General features: G+C 37.5%; 1 protein-coding gene across 1 annotated transcript in view; it reads left to right on the top strand.

Annotated features, from left to right (window-relative positions):
- LOC150107904 (TATA element modulatory factor-like) overlaps positions 1 to 22341 on the top strand; it is a 483854-nt gene that overhangs the window by 360190 nt on the left and 101323 nt on the right. The window contains exon 19 of the mRNA XM_090390537.1: positions 17574 to 17666. Within this exon, the coding sequence (XP_090246663.1) occupies positions 17574 to 17666 (93 nt within the window). The remainder of the gene's footprint in view (positions 1 to 17573; positions 17667 to 22341) is intronic.

The following is a 22341-nucleotide window of genomic DNA, read 5'->3' as shown; positions in this document are numbered from 1 at the left end:
TTGTCATGTGGCAATTTATCAAACGCCTTTGCAAAATCTAAATATGCCACTGTATATGCAACACCCTTATCCAACGCCTTTGTCACTTTATTATAAAAAGCAAGCAGATTGCTAAAGCACGATCTTCCTTTAGTAAATCCATGTTGGCTGCCAAAGAGTATTTTTCTATTGTCAACCCAATTCTGAATCTTAGTCCTAACTTCTCTAATACCTTGACCACAACTCCAGACACACAAACTGGTCTATAATTCAAAGCCTTACTCTTATCACCTCCCTTATGAATTGGAACAATTGTACCCTCTTTCCACTCCCTTGGAACTTGACCCAGTGAGTGACTCATGTTGAAAAGATATGCGAAAGCTGTTGTTAACTCTCTGGCACATTCTCTCATGACACGTGGTGAAATAGCATCAAGTCTCACAGCCTTATTTACATCAAGTCTATTCAATTCCTCATATACCTCCTGTTCACTTACTAACAGTTCCTCCTTCTTTCCCACTACTTTCAAGTTCTGCACGATGCCACATTCACAAGAATGAAATACCTTTAGAAATTGCTCACTAAATATCTCAACTATATCTTCTGCAGCAGTTATCATTCCTCCGTTTTCACCAATCAATCCCATCCTACCATAATCATTCTTTCTTCTACTGGCCACATATCGAAAAAAACTCCTTAGGATTTTTTTTGGCTGCTTTAGCTAACTGTTGCTCATACTGCATTTTTGCTACCCTTATCAAGCTAGTCACCTTTCTCGCCTGCTCTTTGTACTTCTCATGCAATTGGTTGTTATAAATACTCATTTTGTGTCCATAATACCTTCTTCTTCCAGACTGCATACCTTGTCTCTTGATTCATCCATTTTACACCTACTCTATTTACCCTCCTAACCTTTGGAATACACTCTGATATTGCCTCCACCAATAGTTCTTGAGTATGGCCCAAGCAGTATTGATATCCTTTCCATCCAGTTCAACTTTCCAATTTATTATCGCAAGCTGTTTCCTGAGCTTTTCGTAATTACCAGTCTTATAATTCCACATATATCCCTTTCTAACAGATGTCCTCGAATGACTGGTCACCCTGCAAGTGATCACCTCGTGGTCAATCTCACCAACTGGTAGAAGATTTGACACCTCATTTATAATAATATCATCTGATGAGATGATCAAATCCAATACTCTTGATCCTCATGTACCCTCCGTTGCGTGCTGCCTAAGGTAATTATCTTTCAAAAACTCCAAAATTTCATTTTCTTTACCCACAGATGCAGTCCCTTGCTTCCAGTCTATATTACCATAATTAAAGTCGCCCATAATGATAACTCGTTTCTTGCTAGCTAGGCCAATTTCCCTATACATTTCCTTCTCATTACCCTCCATGTTACCAGGTCTATAGCAACACCCAACTAAATATTTCATCCTGTTTACTTCTACCTCACACCATACTGCCTCAAAACTGTGACCACTATTTGCACCTTCCAAATCCACCTTAGATGGGCACAACTCATCTGCAACAGTACACCTCCTCCCTTTCTTCCCTGTCTATCTTCACGAAAAATATCATATCCATTCATCTCTATTCCTATCAGGATGTCATCATCATCTAACCACGTCTCACTTATACCAACAGTTTTGTTCCTTAAGCAAAGCAACAGTTTTGTTCCCCTTATTTCGAATACTTCTAGCATTAGTGAATAAACATAAGAAATCATTACTGCTTCTACAAGTCCTACGACGTCACTCCTACGATGTGACTCTTCAATACCTTCCCCAGTCACTTCCTCTATATTACCACCAATTCTACCATTATTTCCTCACATCTAAACTATCTCCACCCATCCCAGGCCATCTCAATCCGTGTTTGCGCACTTACACATTCACCTCTGAATTCAGCATCCACATGTTTCATAAAGTGTCTCCCCGTCCACCATGACTCCCCCCATTTCCCTGTTTGTGCTGTCCTCCAATCTCTCATTTACTTCATTCATAATATTCACCTCCCCATTTGCAAGTGAACAAATACCTCTCCCTATCCTGCTATTTTGCTCTTTCATATCACTTTGCACCACCACCTCAGATCTATTCATTACAATCATTACCTCTCCTGCCAGTAACAATCTCTCTAGCCGACTCACACCAAAATCATTTAAATGCAGCCCATCTTCTTTATACAATTCCATCCGTCCCTCAAATTCCTCCCACACATTCACAAAATGCACTCTATTCTCCTCACATAACCGTGCTAACATATCATTCATAATCTTTGCTCGCCTCCTCAATTCATCACTATCATAACTTTGCAACACATTGACTACCTTTCCTACCACACTGTTATCTTTTACTCTCCTTAATAATCTCCTTATATCCAATCTGGCATTTTCCTTGTTCCCATTCAAATCATTGGTTCCTACTACAACTACCAACTCTTGTGCTCTCTTATTCCTCATGTCCAACGCTTCAATCACTCTCTCCATTCTACCACCAGGAAAACAAACCTTGTGCATCTTCTCATTCACCACACCTCTAATAATGGAATCTCCATAGAGCCACTCTCGAATCATTCGATATATCTTTCGCATGGCCATCTTTCCTTCTACTCTTTTTCACTCTTCCATGTATGTCTGTAATCCTTTTCATTTCATTTCGCATGCAGTTGATCTCTTGCCTCATCATCATCAACTCTGCTTTCATGTCTGCATCCCATATATATTCCTGTCTAACATTTTCATGTAGTTTCATGTTATGTCTTTGGATATTTTTGGTCACACAGCATCTACAGCAATCCTCACACTAATGTTCTGACGAGGATATCCAAGGATAATTAACTGACCCATTTTCCTTCTCTTGAGCAACATTCTGATCCTGTAATGGAAGCTGCTGATCATGTATTTTATGAATGTTTGGCATAACAGCAGTAGGCCTGGATGTATCCCAAGACATCATCATCATGGATCTACTGTCGTGATGTGAAGAACTGGCACAAGGTGAAACTGCAGCTCCAGGTAATAAGAGTGAGACACCAGGTTCGATATCTTTTATCATACTTTGTGCAACTTGAAAAGAAGTAGATAATTCAGGTGATACAGAGCAAGGAACTAATATTTGGCTATCTGTACTTAGCCCCTTGGGGGAGACCACACTCCTACCACGCGCATCCCCCAGGTGGCGGTTGGGGGGAAACCCAAATGGGTTGCTCTGAATAAATAATAAAGAGCCATGGACCAAAGGATGTAGCAGAGGCATGGCAAGCTGGCTACATTATTATGCCAGTAACTTTCATGAGCAGGAGAAAGTCTACAAACCAAGATAGTGCAACTGCGTACGAGACAACTGACGCACCTACTCGAAGACCACATAGAGTAGGTGAGAAATCAGCAATGTGATCAGCCAAGGATGTGAAACATATAGCCACCCTCAACATAAGATCACGATACTGACCTGGAAAATTGCAATTAGTCCAGGAAAATTTAAAAAGACTGAAATGGAGTATTTTAGGTTTATCAGAGACACATTGGTGTGGAGATGGATTCATGGATTTACCAGAAGGAAGACTGTACTTCTCAGGAAGTAAAGATAACATACACAGAGAAGGAGTTGCATTATTAATTGAAAAGAAACTTACACACTAGTTAATTGAAATAAACCCAGTGTCTCCTAGAATAATCACAGCCAAACTTCAAGCAAAAGAAAAAGGTCAAACAATTAAAATAATCCAAAATATATGCACCAGACAGTAACCATTCAGAGGAAGAAATAGAAAATTTCTGTGAAGAACTACAACAGGAAATAGATAATCCCAAAAATAGAGAACTCATGATAGTGATGGGAGATTTTAATGCTAAAATAGGACAGTTCACAGCAGACAAAAAAAGATGTGATGGGGAAATTTGGATATACAGAACTTAATGACAGAGGAGAACAATTACTTCACTTCTGTAAAGCAAATGATCTAATGATTACAGACACATTTTTCTATCAACGCCCTAATAATAAATATACATGGACATTCCCAGATGGTAATATAAAGAACTGCATAGACTATATCATCATAAACAAACAATGGAAAAGATCAGTAAATAATGTACGAACATTAAGAAGTTTTGATTTTGACACTGAGCACGAAATATTAACTGCCAAAGTGAAGATAAAATTCAACAGGAAAAACTATATCAGAAAAGAAGAAAACATCAACCTATCAAAACTAAAAGATAGCTCAAGCAGAAGTCTATTTTTAGAACAAATGTGCTTGAAATTAAAACCCTTCATCTTCCAGAACAGCAGAAAATACTGGGAAGAAACGAAAGAAACAGTATTATCAATTGCAAAAGACACTCTAGGTTCCAAACCCAAAATAAACAAACAGTAGATAACCCAAGAAATCATATCTACCATAGAAGAGAAAAGAGAGGCCAAGATACTTTTAAACCTACAAAACAATGAAGAGAATAGAGAAAAATACAGAGCACTAAAAAATAAAGTTGATAACCTATGCAAAAAAGCCAAAGAAAAATGGTTAGAAGAAAAAGCTAAGAAATGCCAAGAAGCATTTCTTGACCATTTTAAGACTATCTTCCACCAAGGAAACAAAACTACAATGTCAACAATAGAAGAAAATAATGACCACCCAAAAATTTTACAAGAAGAAGTTAGATACACAATAAAGCAGATGAAAAACAATAAAGCACCAGGCATTGATATTATCCCTACTGAACTGTGGTCATATGGAGGCAGCATATCAATAGAATATTTAAAACCCTATTCAATAAAATGCTACAAACAGGAGAGATCCCAGATGACTGGAGAACTGGAAAGATCATCCCAATATACAAGAAAGGAGACAAAAGAGACTGCAGAAATTACAGACCAATCAATTTACTCCCTCACACGTATAAAATATTCATAAGAATTATACAAAATAGATTAAAAAACACCTATGAAGAAATGATAGGCATAGAACAAGCTGGTTTCCGAGGAAACTATTCAACAATAGACCAAATTTTCACATTGCACCAACTAGCAGAGCTCAGCTGGGATGACCATAAAGAACTATATTGTTGTTTTGTGGACTTTAAACACGCTTTTGATAACATCGACAGAGAAATCCTTCTTAAAATTCTACTAGAAAAAGCAATAGACAAATATATAATACAGTTCCTGATAAAATATTACTCTAAGACAAATGCAATAATTAAAAAGGACACACTCACAACAGAACCCATAGAGATCCAAAAAGGAGTAATGCAAGGATGCCCATTATCCCCATGCCTATTCAACATATATCTAGAAGAAGTTGTAAAGAAGGCAATAGACAATGAGCCTGGAATCAATGGCAATGTTTTAAACATAAATAATATCAAATATGCAGATGATCTCGTCCTTTTTGCAAGAATCCCAAATGAAATACAAAAGTTGATCAACAAGCTAAACGAAACCTGTAAAACATATGACATGACAATAAACATACAAAAGACAAAAGTGATGAAAATAGGGAGGAACGGAACTACCATCTCAGCCACCCTAAACGGAGAACAAATAGAACAAGTAGACAACTTCATATACCTTGGATCAAAACTATCAGAAACAATAGATGAACTCAAAATAATCAAACACAGAATAACGATAGGATGGACCACCATGGGAAAATTGCAGAAAATCTGGAAAACAAACAAGATATCTAAGAAGCCAAAATCAAATTATATGAAGCAATAATTATACCATTAGTCATGTATGGAGCAGAAGCGTGGACAGTTAAAAAAAGAGAGGAGAAAAAACTGCTGGCATTTGAAATGAAATGCTTAAGAAAAATAAATAGAACAAGTTGGATAGAAAAGAAAACAAACATCGCAGTCAGACAAGAACTATTGTATAAAAAGACAGTAATAGAAAAAATTAGAAAACAACAACTGAGATGGTTTGGACACACTGTATGCGTGGACGCAGACAGTCTTCCTAACGTCCTAATCAATACTTTTCCAACTGAAAAAAGAAGACCCGGAAGACCCAGAATTACCTGGCTGAAATTAATAAAGAACATCTCGGGATGCAGAACATATAAGGAACTTTTTCGAACAGCAAGGAATAGAGAAGACTGGAAGATCCTACTCAAGAGAAGACTCAACCCATCTTAGACGGAAGAGAAGAAGAAGAAGAAGAAGAAGAAGACTTAGCCCTGATTCTATGTTATTTGAATGAGTTTCAATTAACTCAAGGGTATTAAGAATAGGCATCGTATTCATCTGGGATTGACATTGGATCTTGGAGCAAACTGTCAAAAGATGTCACCGCCTGTGATTCCTCAATTTCTATTACTGTATCTTCACTTTGTTGTGATCCTTTTACCAACACTGAACTCAGTATAGATGGAAATGAGTTCTGAGTTGGACTAGGATATATATTTGAATTAGAAACAGAAATATCATTTAATGGATAATCAGTTCCTGACAGTTCTAACTTTCCTTCACTTGTGAACGACTTTATTGACCTGTTGGTATCTTCTGGTGTGTCTAATTCATTTACTTTTGATGACACATTGGCCTTCATGCCTTTACTGTTAGAACCACGAAGATATCTACTCTGAGGTCTTCCTCTTTCTTCTTAATTACCGGTGGCAATTCTGTGCTGCATTTTTCGGTTGCATCTCAGCAAGTAACAAGGCCAGGTTACTTGAGTCATGTTCACTCTTCTCCTGAATATCAATAATGGAAGTATCCCGCTGTGCAACTTCTGTACAGATCTCAACATTCAGACTTTTAGCAGCACTAAGCAGCGTAGCAAGTTGGTCCTGTGAAATGATCACTTCACCCTTGTACATAAAATCTATTATTATTTTTAAATCTGTGTATTTTATATCTTTGAGAATAACAACTGGATGTTTACCAAAGATTTCAAGAAATATGCTAAAAGAAAGAACTGCAGGCAGACAACACTATTTTGTGTGCTTTAAGTCTATTACCTTCACATACTAAAGTCACATCTACAAAAGTTTCAGTAAAAAGTAATTCATTAAGAGTAGTTAGTACATTGACATGGTGATTATTCCTTCTTAAACAGATCTGCTGAGCCTCCATCTTCATAATCTAGTAACAATTTTTTTTTTTTAAGTTAACCAATATCAAGTTGGAAAAATGAAACTAGCACCTAAATTGTTATGTCTTTATCTTTACCAGCAATACAATGGTAGTCATACAGTAGTCAAACACGTGTAAGATTAGGCCTAACTCGATGTGTATACGAAACTCCAATCAGTGAAAAATGACACCCCCTTACTGACTTTACTCACCGCATTAATGACTTCATTTATCCTAGGAATGTCTGATCACACATATACCATCAATATAATTGAACTTCTGCACAAACTAATAATGTAAACATGAGAACTGAAAATTATCCGACATTAACTAATATGCCACCTATTATATTTCAGTCTTCTAAAGCATTTCTAATCAGTCACCTAAATTCTTTCTTTTAACCAGTCACCTAGACCTAGATATTAATCTTTTTGTGAGTTTTTTGTGCCATCCCAGCATCATACACACTTTTGTTAACCTTTCCTCTTCAGTTCTGTTTAGATTACCATACTCTTAGCTCTTCTCACTCTTTCCTGAATGCTAACAATGTCAAGTTCTAATGTTTTCCCTTTAATATGATTATGCCTTTGATTCTGTTTATTGGCTCCACTAATTTTTCTCAGAACCCTCATGTCTGTAGTCATTGAACATCTGTTTTATTTCTAACCCAACTATTTCCACTTTAAAAGCATACCTTACCTAGTTGACGGAAATGCTAGCTATACTTCTAGGTGGTAGATGATCATTGTCCAGTGAAACACTACTGCTTTGCTTGGAGGTATGAAGTGGCCATTTCTATGTTTCTTCTGTAGAGTAGGGTTTCCAGTTTCTGTCTACTATCGTTCTTCCTGCATGCAGGGAAGGTGCCATCATCTCCAAATGATGGTATGGCAGCAGAATGGTTTTGCAGGCCAGCTATCAGATACTACACAGTGCTGAACATGTTCGCAACAATTTAGGAGGCTTCCAAATCAACTGGCAAATAATCCTACTCTGCCAACCAAGCATTGCATGAAAGGAGTATGAGTATAGCAGTTTGCAGGGACGCTGTCTGAAGCCATGTTTGGAATCTGGACATTCTCTGTGTGAAAGTCATGGGAATCATAAGCCCATAAGCCCTTCACTCCTATTGCATGCCCCTGCTCTATAAATTTTCCTAATAATTCACTCACTACCATGAAAGATAACATGAAAAATTATAGTCACTGAGGTTAAAAAACTCCCACAAAATCATCAAAAAATATAAAAATACATCAAAAAATGTATTAAAAAACAACAAAAATATTGTCTTCTTCTCTTCCGTCTGAGTTGAGTCTTCCATCGAGTAGGATCTTCCAGTCTTCTCTACTCCTTGTTTTTGGCAAAAGTTCATTATAAGTTCTGCATTCTGAAATATTCTTTATTGATTTCAGCCAGGTGATTCTTGGTCTCCCGGGTCTTCTTTTTTCGTTTGTAAAAAGTATTTATTAGGATATTAGGTAGTCTGTTTGCATCCATCCATGCAGCATGGCCGAACATCTTAGTTGTTGTTTTCTAATTTTTTTCTAATATTGCCTTCTTATTCTTGTCTAACTGTGCTATTTGTTTTCTTTTCTATCCAACTTGTTTTATTTATTTTTCTTAAGCATTTCATTTCAAATGCCAACAGTTTTTTCTCCTCTCTTTTCTGAATTGTCCATACTTCTGCTCCATAGATAACTGTTGGTATTATTATTGATTCATATAATTTGATTTTGGCTTGTTTAGATATCTTGTTTGTTTTCCAGATTTTCTGTAATTTTCCCATGGTGGTCCATCCTATTACTATTCTGTGTTTGTTTCGAATTCATCTATTGTTTCTGTTAGTTTTGATACAAGAATATATGAAGTTATCTGCTTGTTCTATTTGTTCTCCATTTAAGGTGACTGAGATGTTAGTTTTGTTCCTCCCTATTTTCACCACTTTTGTCTTTTGTATATTTATTACCATGTCATATATTTTACAGGTTTCATTTAGTTTGTTTATCAATCTTTGTAGTTCATGCAATAATAACAAGATCATCTTCATATTTGATATTATTTATATTTAAACCTTTAATATTGATTCCAGACTCATTGTCTATTGCATTCTTTACAACTTCTAGATATATGTTGAATAGGCATGAGGATAGTGGACATCCTTGCATTACGCCTTTTTGGATCTCTATGGGTTCTGTTGTGAGTGTGTCCTTTTTAATTATTATTGCATTTGTCTTAGAGTAATATTATTTTAATAGTTAATATAGCCTACTTTCGTTTAGGAGTGTCCCATTTTTTACTATGTCATTGGCTCTGTACTCAAAAAAACTAGGGCATTAGTGAAGTGTTATAAAACTAATATATGAAGAATAAAAAATATAGGAGAAATTTTGGACATAAAATGGACTTTTTGGATGTTGTTTTCTGTTTCTTTATTCCAGTGATGTGCCTTCATATGCTGTTAAGCTGTTAAAGGAAGGGGTTTTTTTTTTTGGGAGAAGTGGGGATAAAGCAATATGGGGAAATTATTTGAAAAAAACCTGAGTTTTTGATATTCAGATTCTTCTCCCCCCCCACCTACCCATCCCCAATGCTCTCTGCCCGCCCTTAATAATAATAATGTTATATATATATCAAAAAATCTGCTTTTTTTTCCAAATAATTTCCCCACATTGCTTTACCCCCCCCCCCCAAAAAAACTTCCTTTAACAGCTTAACGGCATATGAAGGCACATCGCTGGAATAAGGAGACAGAAACAACATCATCCAAAAAGGTATGTCCAAAATTTCTCCTTTTTTTGTTTTTTCATATATTAGTTTTATAACATTTCAGTAATGCCCTAGTTTTTTGGGTAAAGAGCTAATGACATAGTAAAAAAAGGGACACTCCTAAACGAAAGTAGGCTATATTAGCCATTAATATAATAGTTTATTTTTGGAGGAGTAACATGGGAATTTGTCCAGAAATAATACCTTAGAGCAGTGCTTCTTAACCTGGGGTGTGTGCACCCCTGGGAGTGTGAGAAAGCATTTCCAGGGGTGCGAGAGAAGTTTCTAAATTTTCAATGGAAACTACTGCCTTGACCGCCTGTGAGAAACTAGCGAACGCTACTTCGACTTTTGGGACCTACCCTCTCTACCTTTGCCTCAGCACATCGCACTTACCAGCACATGCAGTACAATAAGAAACTGGTTGTTGATACACGCGCACGTGTTCGCATACTCTGAGTATGAACGTTAACGAGGTGGTTTGACGCAGAAACAAATACTAATTTTCTTTAATTTAATAAACAACAACAACATAGCCATTAAAAATTGAGATATTGTTTTGTATGTATATGTAAATGTATGTGTTTATTTTTCAATAAATAAATTATCTTGCAATAGATGTAATTTCCTAAATAAAGAAATAGAAACACATATTTCAAGTGTGGGGGGGGGAACTTATTTTTAGATTCAAGGGGGTGCTGATCACTAAAAAAGGTTAAGACCCACTGCCTTAGAGTAATATTTTATCAGAAATTGTATTATATATTTATCTATTGCTTTTTCTAGCAAAACTTTAAGAAGAATTTCTCTATTGATGCTATCACAAGCTTGTTTGAAGTCACAAAACAACAATGTAGGTCTTTATGGTCTTTCCAGCTGAGTTCTGCTAGTTGGTGCAGTGTGACAGTCTGGTCCATTGTCGAATAATTTCCTCGAAATCCAGCTTGTTCAGTGTCTACCAGTTCTTCATAGGTACTTTTTTAATCCATTTTGTATAAGTCTTATGAATATTTTATAGGTGTGGGAGAGCAAATTGATTGGTCTGTAGTTTCTGCAATCTTTTTGCTCCTTTCTTGTATATTGGGATGATCTTTCCAGTTCTCCAATCATTTGGTATCTCTCCTGTTTCTAGTATTTTGTTGAATAGGATTATTGAATATTCTATTGATGTGCTGTCTCCATATGACCACAGTTCAGTAGAGATAGTGTCAATACTTTATTGTTTCTCATTTGTTTTATTGCATATCTAACTTCTTCTTTTAACATTTTTGGTTTATCATTATTTTCTTCTGTTGTTGGCATTGTAGTTTTATTTCCTTGATGAAAAATAATCTTAAAATGGTTCGACCAGATTTTTCTTATATATTCAATATTCCCAGTTTCAGTCATCTTGTTGTTTATCATTGTTACTGCTTTTGCTGAGAATTCCTTTATGATTTCTCTTGTAGTGTCATGGAAAACTTTTAGGCCATTTTGTTGGTATGCTTCTTGGCATTTAAAAGCCATTTTCTTTGGCTTTTTTGCACAAGTTATCAACTTTATTTTTTTTAGTGCCCTGTATTTTTCTCTATTCTCTTTGTTGTTTTGTTGGTTTACAAGTATCTTGGTCCCTCTTTTTTCTTCTATTGTGGTTAGGGTTTCTTGTTATCTACTTATTCTTGTTATACTTGTAACTCGGCAACTCGTACAGTAAAGAAATAAACTCTGACTATTGAAACCTTAGTATTACATTTAGGTCTACCTACTCACTCATGAGACCTCAAAAAAGGTCGAAACTAGTCTGGGTAGTGACCGTCTCATAATGTAGAACAGTAATACATCTCCTAGGAGCTGTGTTTTACATTATGGGAAAATATTAAGGACAGTGTTCGGAGCTTGCTCCACCTTTACTACGAGTTGGCCTGACATTGCACTACCAGATGTTGGCTTATGCTTGGACTCGCCAAACTTTATTTATATAGATTTCTATATTCGACACGAGACTCTTAGATTAGATTTCCTATCTTTGAGTTTCTTATTCGGCTAAGAAATAATGTGGTATTCAATATCCACTTAATTTTGAATATTACTTTGCCAAAGTGAAGCCTGTTGGCTCTTATTTCAGTAATTGTATTCGTGCACCTTTTGGCAACTCATACAGTAAAGAAATAAGCTCTGACTATTGAAACCTTAGTATTACATCTAGGTCTACCTACTCACTGATGAGTTCGTTTTCCTGGATGTATGTGAGGCTCTGTTTGGGGTAGGTTTTTGCCTACCCCAAACAGAGCTTGTCTCTGAGTGGGGCCACCGCTGAGACTATGGCTCTGTCTGGTGGTGGGGTAAGCCTGCCACTGGGTAGAACCAATGCTGAGAAATTCTTCTTGGTGAAGTGGTGAGCCTGTCACTGAGTTGGATGGTCTTTCGGCCGCTAAGGAGTGGTCTGTGGATCATTCTAATTTTTAGAGATGGCTTTACTTATTCAGTGAAAATGGTCTGGGTAGTGACCTTCTCTCATAATGTAGAACAGTAATACATCTCCTAGGAGCTATGTTTTACATTATGGGAAAATATTAAGGACAGTGATCGGAGCTTGCTCCACCTTTACTGCGAGTTGCCCTGGCATTGCACTACCAGGTGTTGGCTTACACTTGGACTTGCCGAACTTTATTTATATAGTTTTCTATATATGGCATGAAACTCTTAGATTAGATTTCCTATCTTTGAGTTTCTTATTCGGCTGAGAAATAATGTGGTATTCAATATCCACTTAATTTTGACAAAAACTAAGTTTGACTAAGTTCGGGCCGGCCTGGTTGGTCGAGTGGTCAGCGTATCCGCTCTCCAGCCAAAAGGCTGCAGGTTCGAATCCCGCCTTCGGCATGGATATTTGTAGTTGTCTGTAAAAAATAGTAGTGTGGTGATAATGGGCAGTAGATTGCGTTGATGTAGATGATAAAGGTAGTTGTGGTTCGTTGTAGTTGGTGGAGTGAGTGGTGGAGACAGAGAGTTGTAGAGTAGGTGTTTTCCCCCCTCAATGAGCCTTTACACTCCTTGGAGGTGTTACGTAATAATAACAATAAATTATGCCAGCCTGGTTGGCTGAGTGGTTAGCATATCTGCTCTCTCCAGCCAAAAGGCTGCGGTTTCGAATCCCACCATGGGCATGGATGTTTGTGATTGTCTGTGAAAATACTACTAGTGGTGGTGGTCGACGGTAGATGGCATTGGTGCAGATGATGAAGGTAGTTGCGGTTGGTGGAGAGTTGTAGAGTAGATGCCCTCCCTCGACGAGTCTTTGGACCCCCTGGAGGTATTACGTAATAATAATAATTAATCCCCACATCTGAAGATTCATTTCTAACATTAATGATGTGCATCACTGCTACTTGCAGACATTCAAAAATTTATGTTATTCCTCACCAAACCTCAGCTGGCATCCTTTGTGACTACACCTCACCTAAACTTTCCACATTGTCTCATGTATGATGCCTCTCACAAGAAAGGCGAAACTTGAAGATTTCTCAGGTCTGATATTTCCATTCCAAAGGTTATTAGATGTGGAATCTGCTTTTTTGGTTTGACTCAAGATTTGTTTGCCTCACATTGTTACTTTTGCTACTTTAATAATCGCATATAGTCTAATTACCATGAGATAATCTCTCTTACAGATTTCATGTTCATAATTCAGACTGGCTTCTCTTCTCCAACTTCACAGACCAAACTGTAAGAGAATATGCATTGTTTGCTGTCAGTAATGATTTAACACAAATTGCTTGCAACCCACCAGAATTTCAGATAATTTTCATCATTCTCCCAACACCTTGGACCTTTTCTTAACCAGTTCTCCATCCAGATACACTATTAATGTTAGCTCTCTGCTTGGCAAGTCTGACCATAACCTTTTACATTTCATTTCCTTTTCTACAGGTTGTCCTTCTCTCAGTTATTCTCAGCCATGTACCCTGTAGCACTACAATGATGCTAGTAGGGATGACCTTTAGGATTTCTATGCCTTGTTTCCATAGTTTGATTAATGCTTTACTCTCCTAATCCTTGCAAGAACTGAAATTATTCGGCTGGGATAAGCGTCATTATTCCTTATTTCTCTCAGAATTCTTGACCTTTATCCAAGAAGCCCTTGTTCTCCAAATAGTCCAAGCCAAAAATTCAGCACATGTCCAATGGCACATCTCAAAAACATCCACCCTCCCACTCAGCTATGCTACAGCATGCGACAACTGCAAGAAACCATCAGCATATCCAAGACAAATGTTTATGGATCAAATGCACCAAGTTGATCTCCTGTTCAGATGGCAGTAATACTGGTCCCTCACCAAGACTAAGGGTGAGGACAGCAACTTCTGTCCTTCCATGTTTCCGTCTCTCTCTTTCTGATAGTACAATAGTAACATCTATTAAAAATAAGGCAAACTTCTTTGCATCAGTTGTTTCTTCTCCCATTATTCCAAGAACTATGCACAGTATGCCTCCTCTGATCCTTTGTCAGAAAGACATACTCAATAGCCTTGATTATAACAAATCTCCTGGCCTTAATGGTATTCCTCCAGTTATACTAACAGCTTGTGTTCCACAACTAACACATATCTGGTATCGCCTCTGCAAACTACCATAACTCAGCATCTATCCAAAAGCTTGGAAGCAAGATTTTATCCAACCTGTTCTTAAAAAACAGAGAGAGATAAAAGTTGACTCTAAACTGTCTCCTTATTTCCCTGACTTCAGTACTAAAGTTTTTTAACAGCCAACTGTGTCATTTCTTGGAGAATCACTAATTACTTAGTGATCCCCAATATGGATTCTACCATTCTTGCTCCATAATAGATCTCCTGGCTGACTTTACATACCTTTGGACACAAGCCATGGAAAGGTTAAGAGAAACCAAAGTGATCATGTTGATATTTCCAAGGCATTTGATGAAGCTTAGCATTGTGGACTTCTTACCAGATTATTATCTTATGGCATTCCTCTTACTCTTCTTGAATGGATTAAAGTTTTTTTTTTCTGGTTGTTCATTGTGGGTGGTTTCCTTAAATCATATTTTTCTGTCAGTGCCACCACATCCAAGAGCTGTTATATCAACTACACTCTTAATCCTATACATCAGTGATTCTCTCTCTCTCTCTCTCTGTCATCAAGTCCTATTCATAGCTTTGCTGGTGACAGTCATGAAACAAATCCCTTCAATGTGGAGCTTCAGACTAATCCCTTAAAACCATGGCCTGGCCTGATTGACCAAGTGGTTAGCGTATCCGCTTTCCAGCCAAAAGGCTGCGAGTTCAAATCCCACTGGACGTGGGCAATAAATGGCATTGGTGTTGATGATGCAGGTTGCTGTAGTTGGTGGATTGAGAGGGAGAGTGGAGAAGGAGAGCTGTAGAGTAGGTTCCCTCCCTCGATGAGTCTTTGGACTCCTTGAAGGTGTCACCTAATAATAATAATAATAATAATAAACCAAACTAAGCAAAATATTCCAAATTATACCAGAATCCTCCCTTAAAAACCTCTTGCATACACTTTACAAACCTCCTCATCGAATTGCTGATATGTGCCCTCAGGGTTTGGTTTGCTAAATCCCAAATTGCCAGCCCATCCTCTTTCATTCAGTATTCAGGTAGATACCTAACAGGGTACCCACGAGAAGGTGAGGATTGGACATTAGGTCAGAAGTCTCAGTCAGTTGTCCGCATTCCTTAAAAAGCTCCTCCCAGTTATACAGCTCTGACCCTTATGCCCCTCACTTTACAAACGTTCTTACCATAAATACCATCATAAATTTGATTTTCATCACCACTTACAGGACATCCAGACCACACCTCCTGCTCTTGTTGGAACTCTCAACTCCAAATTGCAGTTACTTCAATCACAGTTCACCTTTGATGCCTGAATTACATTTCACTTAATTTAATTCATACAACCATTGGCAGTGGCATTGTTACAAAATGAATCTCCCTCAAAAAACAATCCAAAAAAACAATCACAACATACAAATCATGACAGAATCTCTACATTAAAAATCACTTTCACATTCACTTGACTCACATTCATGGCATTGACACCAACATAAATGATGTTTGCCACCACTTGTTGTCATCCAAACTACACCTCTTACACTTGAGAGACCCAAATTTCAGTTACATCGACATACTGTGTCCACCTAAAATGCCAAATGACACAATTCCTTTTCTCTACAAGGGTGGTGCCTTTTGCATTTGTGAGATCTGACATTGCTTGCCAGAGAATGACTTAACTGAGACTGAGTCTGCTTTTTCTTTTTTTCTTTTTTGCTCAAAAGTTTCCTTGTTTCATCCAGTAAAATTCATTTGCTGCTCTCCAAATTCTGAAAACTACTCTGACCTCTTTATCTTCCTATCCATGAAGCTTCATCGTCTGCAATCTAGCTATCCAAATAGCGAGTTGTCTTCCTCGGTGCCCTTAATGTCCAAACCTCCAACTTGTTCCCCTTTTTCATCACCACCGATCACGCTGGATATGATGTGGAAGTTTTTGCTATAAACAATGACTTAATCCAAATCATACCTCAACCTACCGATCCTCTCCAGTTTCCCAATTCCCTTCTTTTTTTTTTTTAACCAGTTCTCCTTCCAGATACACTGTAGAGGTCACACTTCCTCTTGGCAGCCAAGATTACGAACTTGTGAAGCTTCCGTTCACACGGAACCTCCCTTCCCTCCAACTACACCTAACCACATGTCCTTTGACACTATAAAGATACCAGTTGGGATGACCTCTGGAATGTCTAGTCTTCTTTTCCCTGGTCTGACTATGGCTTTGGCTCTTCTGACACAGATATCTGCATTTAGCAAGTCACTGAAATTATCCTCATTAGGACGAAATGTTTCATTACATGTTCTACACAAAGCTGTCCATTTTCCAAGCCAGTTCAACAGAGCAAGAAACTCAGCTTATTGTCCATGCCTTGCAACAAGAATGCAGGATTAAATTTAGATTGGAAATGGAATTGAATGGAATTATTTCCTTTCTTGATGGCTTTTTTAAAAAGAGAAATGATGTTGGTTCCTTATCCATTTCAATTTACCTCGGACAGCCTTTCTCACCACACATCTGTGCATCATCCATTACAGAGATATGATATTATTAAATGGCTGCTATTAAGAGCTCATATTCTTGTCTGTTCTTCATTTGAATTTAATGGTGGAAATATTTCCAGAAGAAAGAAATTTCTACCATTAAGCAAACTGCCTCTCCAATAGCACAACCCACAGATTATTAAAAGAATCATCAGTCCTTTTTATCTTCTTTCTGCAAGAAGAGATGACTCCCACAAAACATCCATCCTTATATTAGAGGTACTTCTGGACATGTTTCTCTTATCCTTAGGAAATTTCATCTTTGAGCCACATTTAAGCCTATTAATGTATGAACCTATCAGCTCCTTTTTGCTATACTGATAGAGTATAGCAAAACGATAGAGTACAGCTTTTACTTCTACCTGGAGTGCATTCAGTTCCCTGTAAGTACAAGTTACTTCTGTCAGTCAGGCCTTTCTGTCACCAAACATATTTATGGATATTGTAATAGCAAGATGCACAGAAAAGAGATACTAATATATTATAGGTTTACAACCTTTCTTGGATAGGGTTAGCATAAAAAAATGTTCTAAACAATTAACAGAATATTGTTATGATTGTATAGTACATGTGCTATATATATATATATATATATATATAGCTTTATAGCTTTATTTAAATTTCAGGATTCTGTGGTGTGGCAACTGCAACTTAATCAAGAACAGTTGCAAAGTGAAAAAAATCGGATCCAAGAATTACAAGACCAACTAAAAGAAAAGGTTAGTTTGATCTTTTTATAATCACTTAAACATACATGGAATGAAATGACTAGTAAAGTTTGTAAAGAGTAGTAAGTACATTTTTTTTTAATAAAGATAACTGATGTATCAGTGTTAATTGTTCTATCATTAAAACAATATTTATATATTTGATATACAGGCTGCTTCCAGAGTCCTTGAATACTTTTAACATATGTGTTAGCTTTGCTTGGAGAGTGGTGATTGGGTTGCCAGAGGTGGTTGGGAGTTCTTTTTCAGTGAATAAGTTTAAGGAGGGGATATGATAAGTATTGTGTGAAGAATGAATCTCCTGTATAATAATAATAATAATTTTTTTTACAGTATTGACTTTCACTGATGTCCAGCAGTTGTGGACATCCAAGAGGTGCAGATTGGGGCGATGACTAGTCTCACAGCAGAAGAGGTCCATTTAGCAATAAAATCACTAAAATCGGGCAAGGCTGCTGGTGATGATGAAATTCGGCCCGAAATGCTAAAAGCCTTAAATCGAGATGGCATTCTTTGGATGACTCAAGGGTGTGTCAGGCTACTTGGATATCTGGGTGAGCACCAAAGCAATGGCAGACAGGCATAATAATACCAGTCTTCAAGAATTGCAGCAACTATCGTGGCATCTCTCTGCTCAGCCTGCCTGGGAAAGTAAATGCTAGGCGCTTGGAAAGAAGGTGCAGGAGTATTTGAGTCAAAGTTACAGGAAGAACAATGTGGCTTTTGTCCTGGTAGAAGCACAACTGACCAAATCTTCACTTTAAGGCAAGTCTTCGAAAAATCTTGGGAAAATGCCAAGAATGTCTACACATGTTTTGTGGACTTGGAGAGAAGGCATATGACCAGGTTCCTTGGGATAAGCTTTGGCAAGTAGTACAGGAGTATGGAGTGGATGGCCAACTATTAGCTGCCATCAAGTCCCTGTATGAATGCCCAGTTTTGTGTCAGGGTAAAGAGCACAAAGTCTGAACCTTTCACGGTCTCCATTGGCCTCTGCCAAGGGTGTGTTCTGTCACCCCTCCTTGTCATAATATTTATGAACTGGATTGATAGGCACAGCAGAGGCAGTGAGTGTGTCAGAATTGGAAGATGTCACATTGGACATCTGCTTTTTGCAGATGACCTAGTTCTGCTCAGCTCTTCCATAGATGACCTCCAGCAGATCCTGGATAGATTTGTAGCTGTTTGTGCAGAAGCTGGAATGAAAATCAGTGTCGCCAAAACTGATACATTTGTGGTCTCAAGACAACCATCCCAGTGCACTTTACATGTGAGTGGAGTCCCACTGAGGCAGGTGGAGAAGTTTAAATACCTTGGGTCCATATTCACGAGTAATGGAAAGTGGGACGTAGAGCTAGATACTTGGATTGGCTCAACAAGCGCAATATTGCAGGAGCTTGGCCATTCGCTAGTATTGAAGAAGGAGTTAAGCCAGAAGGCAAAGCTGGCTATCTTCAATACAGTCTGTGTCCCCCTCCTCACCTATGGTTATGAGAATTGGGTAATGACTGAAAGAATGCAGACATGAATCCAAGTGGCTGAAATGAGGTTCCTTTGAGGGGTTGCGGGGCTGACAAGACTCGACAGAGTCAGAAGCTCTGCAATTTGGGAAACCGTCAATACTCAACCATTACTTCTCTGTGTTGAGAGATCACAGTTACGTTGGTACAGGCACCTGGTCAGAATGCTACAAGAAAGACTCCCCCAGCAGGTCCTCTTTGCCAAGCCAGAGGGTGGGAGGATGGAATAATCTATCCAGCGAGTCCACGGAAGACCATGGACTCGCTGGACAGATTATATACAAAACCTTGGGTGGAAACGTTTGGGACTCCCACCAGAACACCTGAGCTTGGTGACGAAGGATCGTGACCATTGGAAGTTACTCTTCCAGCTGCTGCCCCCACAACCCAATTTGGAAAGGAGGGCCTTGAAGATGTATGTATGTATGTATTGACTTTCATATGACACAAGAACAAAATAAATATGACAGCTTATTAATCTGCTGATGTCAAAAAATAATTTATTGGTTTTATGCTTTAATGCTTTATTTATAGAACAAACATTCTACTTATGTATCAAATTTTAGTTCATTTTCTGTATTTCAATAGATAGACAGAAGTTACTATTTTGGATGTCATATCAAGATTACATCATCATCAAATTCCTGACATGCACCCTCAAGGGGTGTACAGGATAGGATAGCACTACATGAAAAATTTACATCATTACTAACTTCCTATCTACAATTTTTCTCCAAATCAGTCTGTTACTTGTCAAGACTCCAACATTATCAGATCTTATATTTCTATCGTCTAAGGCACTTTGTGCCGTATCAATCCACCTATATCTTAGTCTTACTCTAGATCGTTTTCCTGCCAACCTAGCAGAGAAAACTTGTTTTGCTAATCTTTCTTCGGTCATTCTGTTTAAGTGACCATTCCATCTAAGATCAGCTCTCCTAATGCATTCCTGGATGCTGACAATGTCAAGTTCTTTCCTAATATCCTCGCATTTAACACGATATTGCCATTGATGCCATCTGTTCACACCTCCAATCTTTCTCAGGACTCTCATATCTGCGGTCTCTAGTCTTTGGTAAAGTGTTTTACTTCTGACCCAGCTCCCATAAGTTAAAACTTGTTCGAACACTGTCTTGTATACAGCTAATTTAGTATTCTGACTAATTTCTCTCTTATTCCATATGAATTTATTCAATTGACTTCCTACCATACCAGCTTTGTATGGTAGGAAGTCAATTCTGTTGTCTATTTCCATATTTAATTTACCACCTTCACTAAAAATCGTGCCTAAGTAGCTGAAATGTTTTTAATGTTTTACTTCTTCCACAGGTTCTCCGTTCACAACACAGTTGAAATTTTCAACGATTCTACCTATTTTCATTGTCTTTTTCTTTTTAATGCTAACCTTCTATTACAACAGTTATTCAATTTAGTCAGGGAATCTTGCAGACTTTTAGCGGATTTATTTAGAAGTATAACATCGTCCTCATAAAGCAAAGAGCTGACATTAATATCTCCAATTTTGATATCATGTTTAATACCACTTTCCTTCATAATGTGATCCATATAGATAATGAATAACAGAGGGGATAATGTACATCCTTGTCTCACACAAGATTTAACATTAAACCATCTTCCTGTACTTCCTTCAATTCTAACTGCTGATTTACAACTCAAATAAAGACTACGTATTGCTTTATATAATGCCCCATTGACACCGTATAACTTTAGTGTTTTGAATAGCTTCTCTCTTGGCACCATGTCATATGCCTTTTTCAGATCGACAAAACTTAAATACAGATCTTTGTTATATTCCCATGCTTTCTCAACTATTTGTAGTAAAGTGAAGATCTGATCCTGACAGCCTCTATTTGGTCTGAATCCATCTTGTTCTTCACCAAGCTTTTCTTCCACAGTTCTTCTCAACCGTTTCTCAAGTATACTGGCATAAATCTTGCCCTGAACACTCAGTAGTGTACCTCTGTAATTCTCACATTCAGTTTTATTTCCCTTTTTATATATGGGTACTATTAGAGCTCGGCTCCAATCATCAGGAATTCGTCCCTCTGTGCAGGCCTTCTGAGCTATGCAGTGCAGCCACCGTAAGACTTTTATACCACCATACTTGAGCACATTTCTGGTCGAATATCATCTACTGCTGCTGCCTTTCCCCATTTCAAGCCTTTGATGGCTTTTTCTACTTCAAGTATGGATATGTATTCCTGACTATATGCCTGTTCAGTGTTTTTTACCACTGTGCTCTCACTGCTTATTTGATTTAGCAATTTTTCGAAGTAATTACTCCATACTTGACTGATATCTTTGTCTCCCGTTTTCATGTCACCTTCATCATCTCTATCTCCTTTTACAGCACTCTTTCCTCCATTTCTAAGCTTCTTCAACAACCTCCAGAATATCTTACCACTTCTTGATATTTATTTTCTATGTTCTTGCCAAAGTCCTCTCATGACTTTTGTTTAACTAGTTTTACACAATGTTTCGCTTTCTTACATTTGTCTCTGTATTCTCTAAGAGCAAAAGCTGACTTATTTGCCAGGAACTTTTGATATGCTTTCTTGTTTTCCTTCACTGCCTCTTTAACTTTCTGTGTCCACCATGGAGTTCTGATTTTTCTATCCTTGCAGACAACCTCACCACATGCCTCTCTGGCTGAATCAATCAGGGTTTTCTTCAAGGCTTGCCACTGAATCTCATAGATTTGGTTTCTGTTCTCAAACTCTTTCATTTTTTCTTCAATAATCTTTTTGTATTTTAGTCTACAGTTCACATCTGAGAGCTGCTCAACTTTTATTCGCTTTAAAACTTTCTTACATGTTATTCGCTTCAATATGAAATTTCATTTTATCCTGCTCAAGACTAAATAGTGATCACTTCCAATTTCAGATCCTCTGTACACTCTTATGTCCTGCACCAGGGAGAAAAAATCACTATCAACAATAACATAGTCAGTGAGACTTTTCTTATTCCTTGCCTTTTCTCTCCATGTGAATTTGTACACATTTTTATGTTGGAACATGGTGTTAGTTATAACTAGTAAATGTCCTGAGCAGAAATCCAACAGGTATTTGCCATTATTATTAGCTTTGCTCTTTTCTCCAAATTTTCCCAAATAATTTTATATGTCT

Source organism: Typopeltis vanoorti, chromosome 3 (assembly GCF_054136105.1).
Source record: "Typopeltis vanoorti isolate ZY-2024b chromosome 3, IOZ_Tvanoo_1.0, whole genome shotgun sequence".
Taxonomy (NCBI): Eukaryota; Metazoa; Arthropoda; class Arachnida; order Uropygi; family Thelyphonidae; genus Typopeltis; species Typopeltis vanoorti.
The sequence above is the reverse complement of the archived record's forward strand: the minus strand, read 5'-3'. Positions and strand labels throughout refer to the sequence as shown.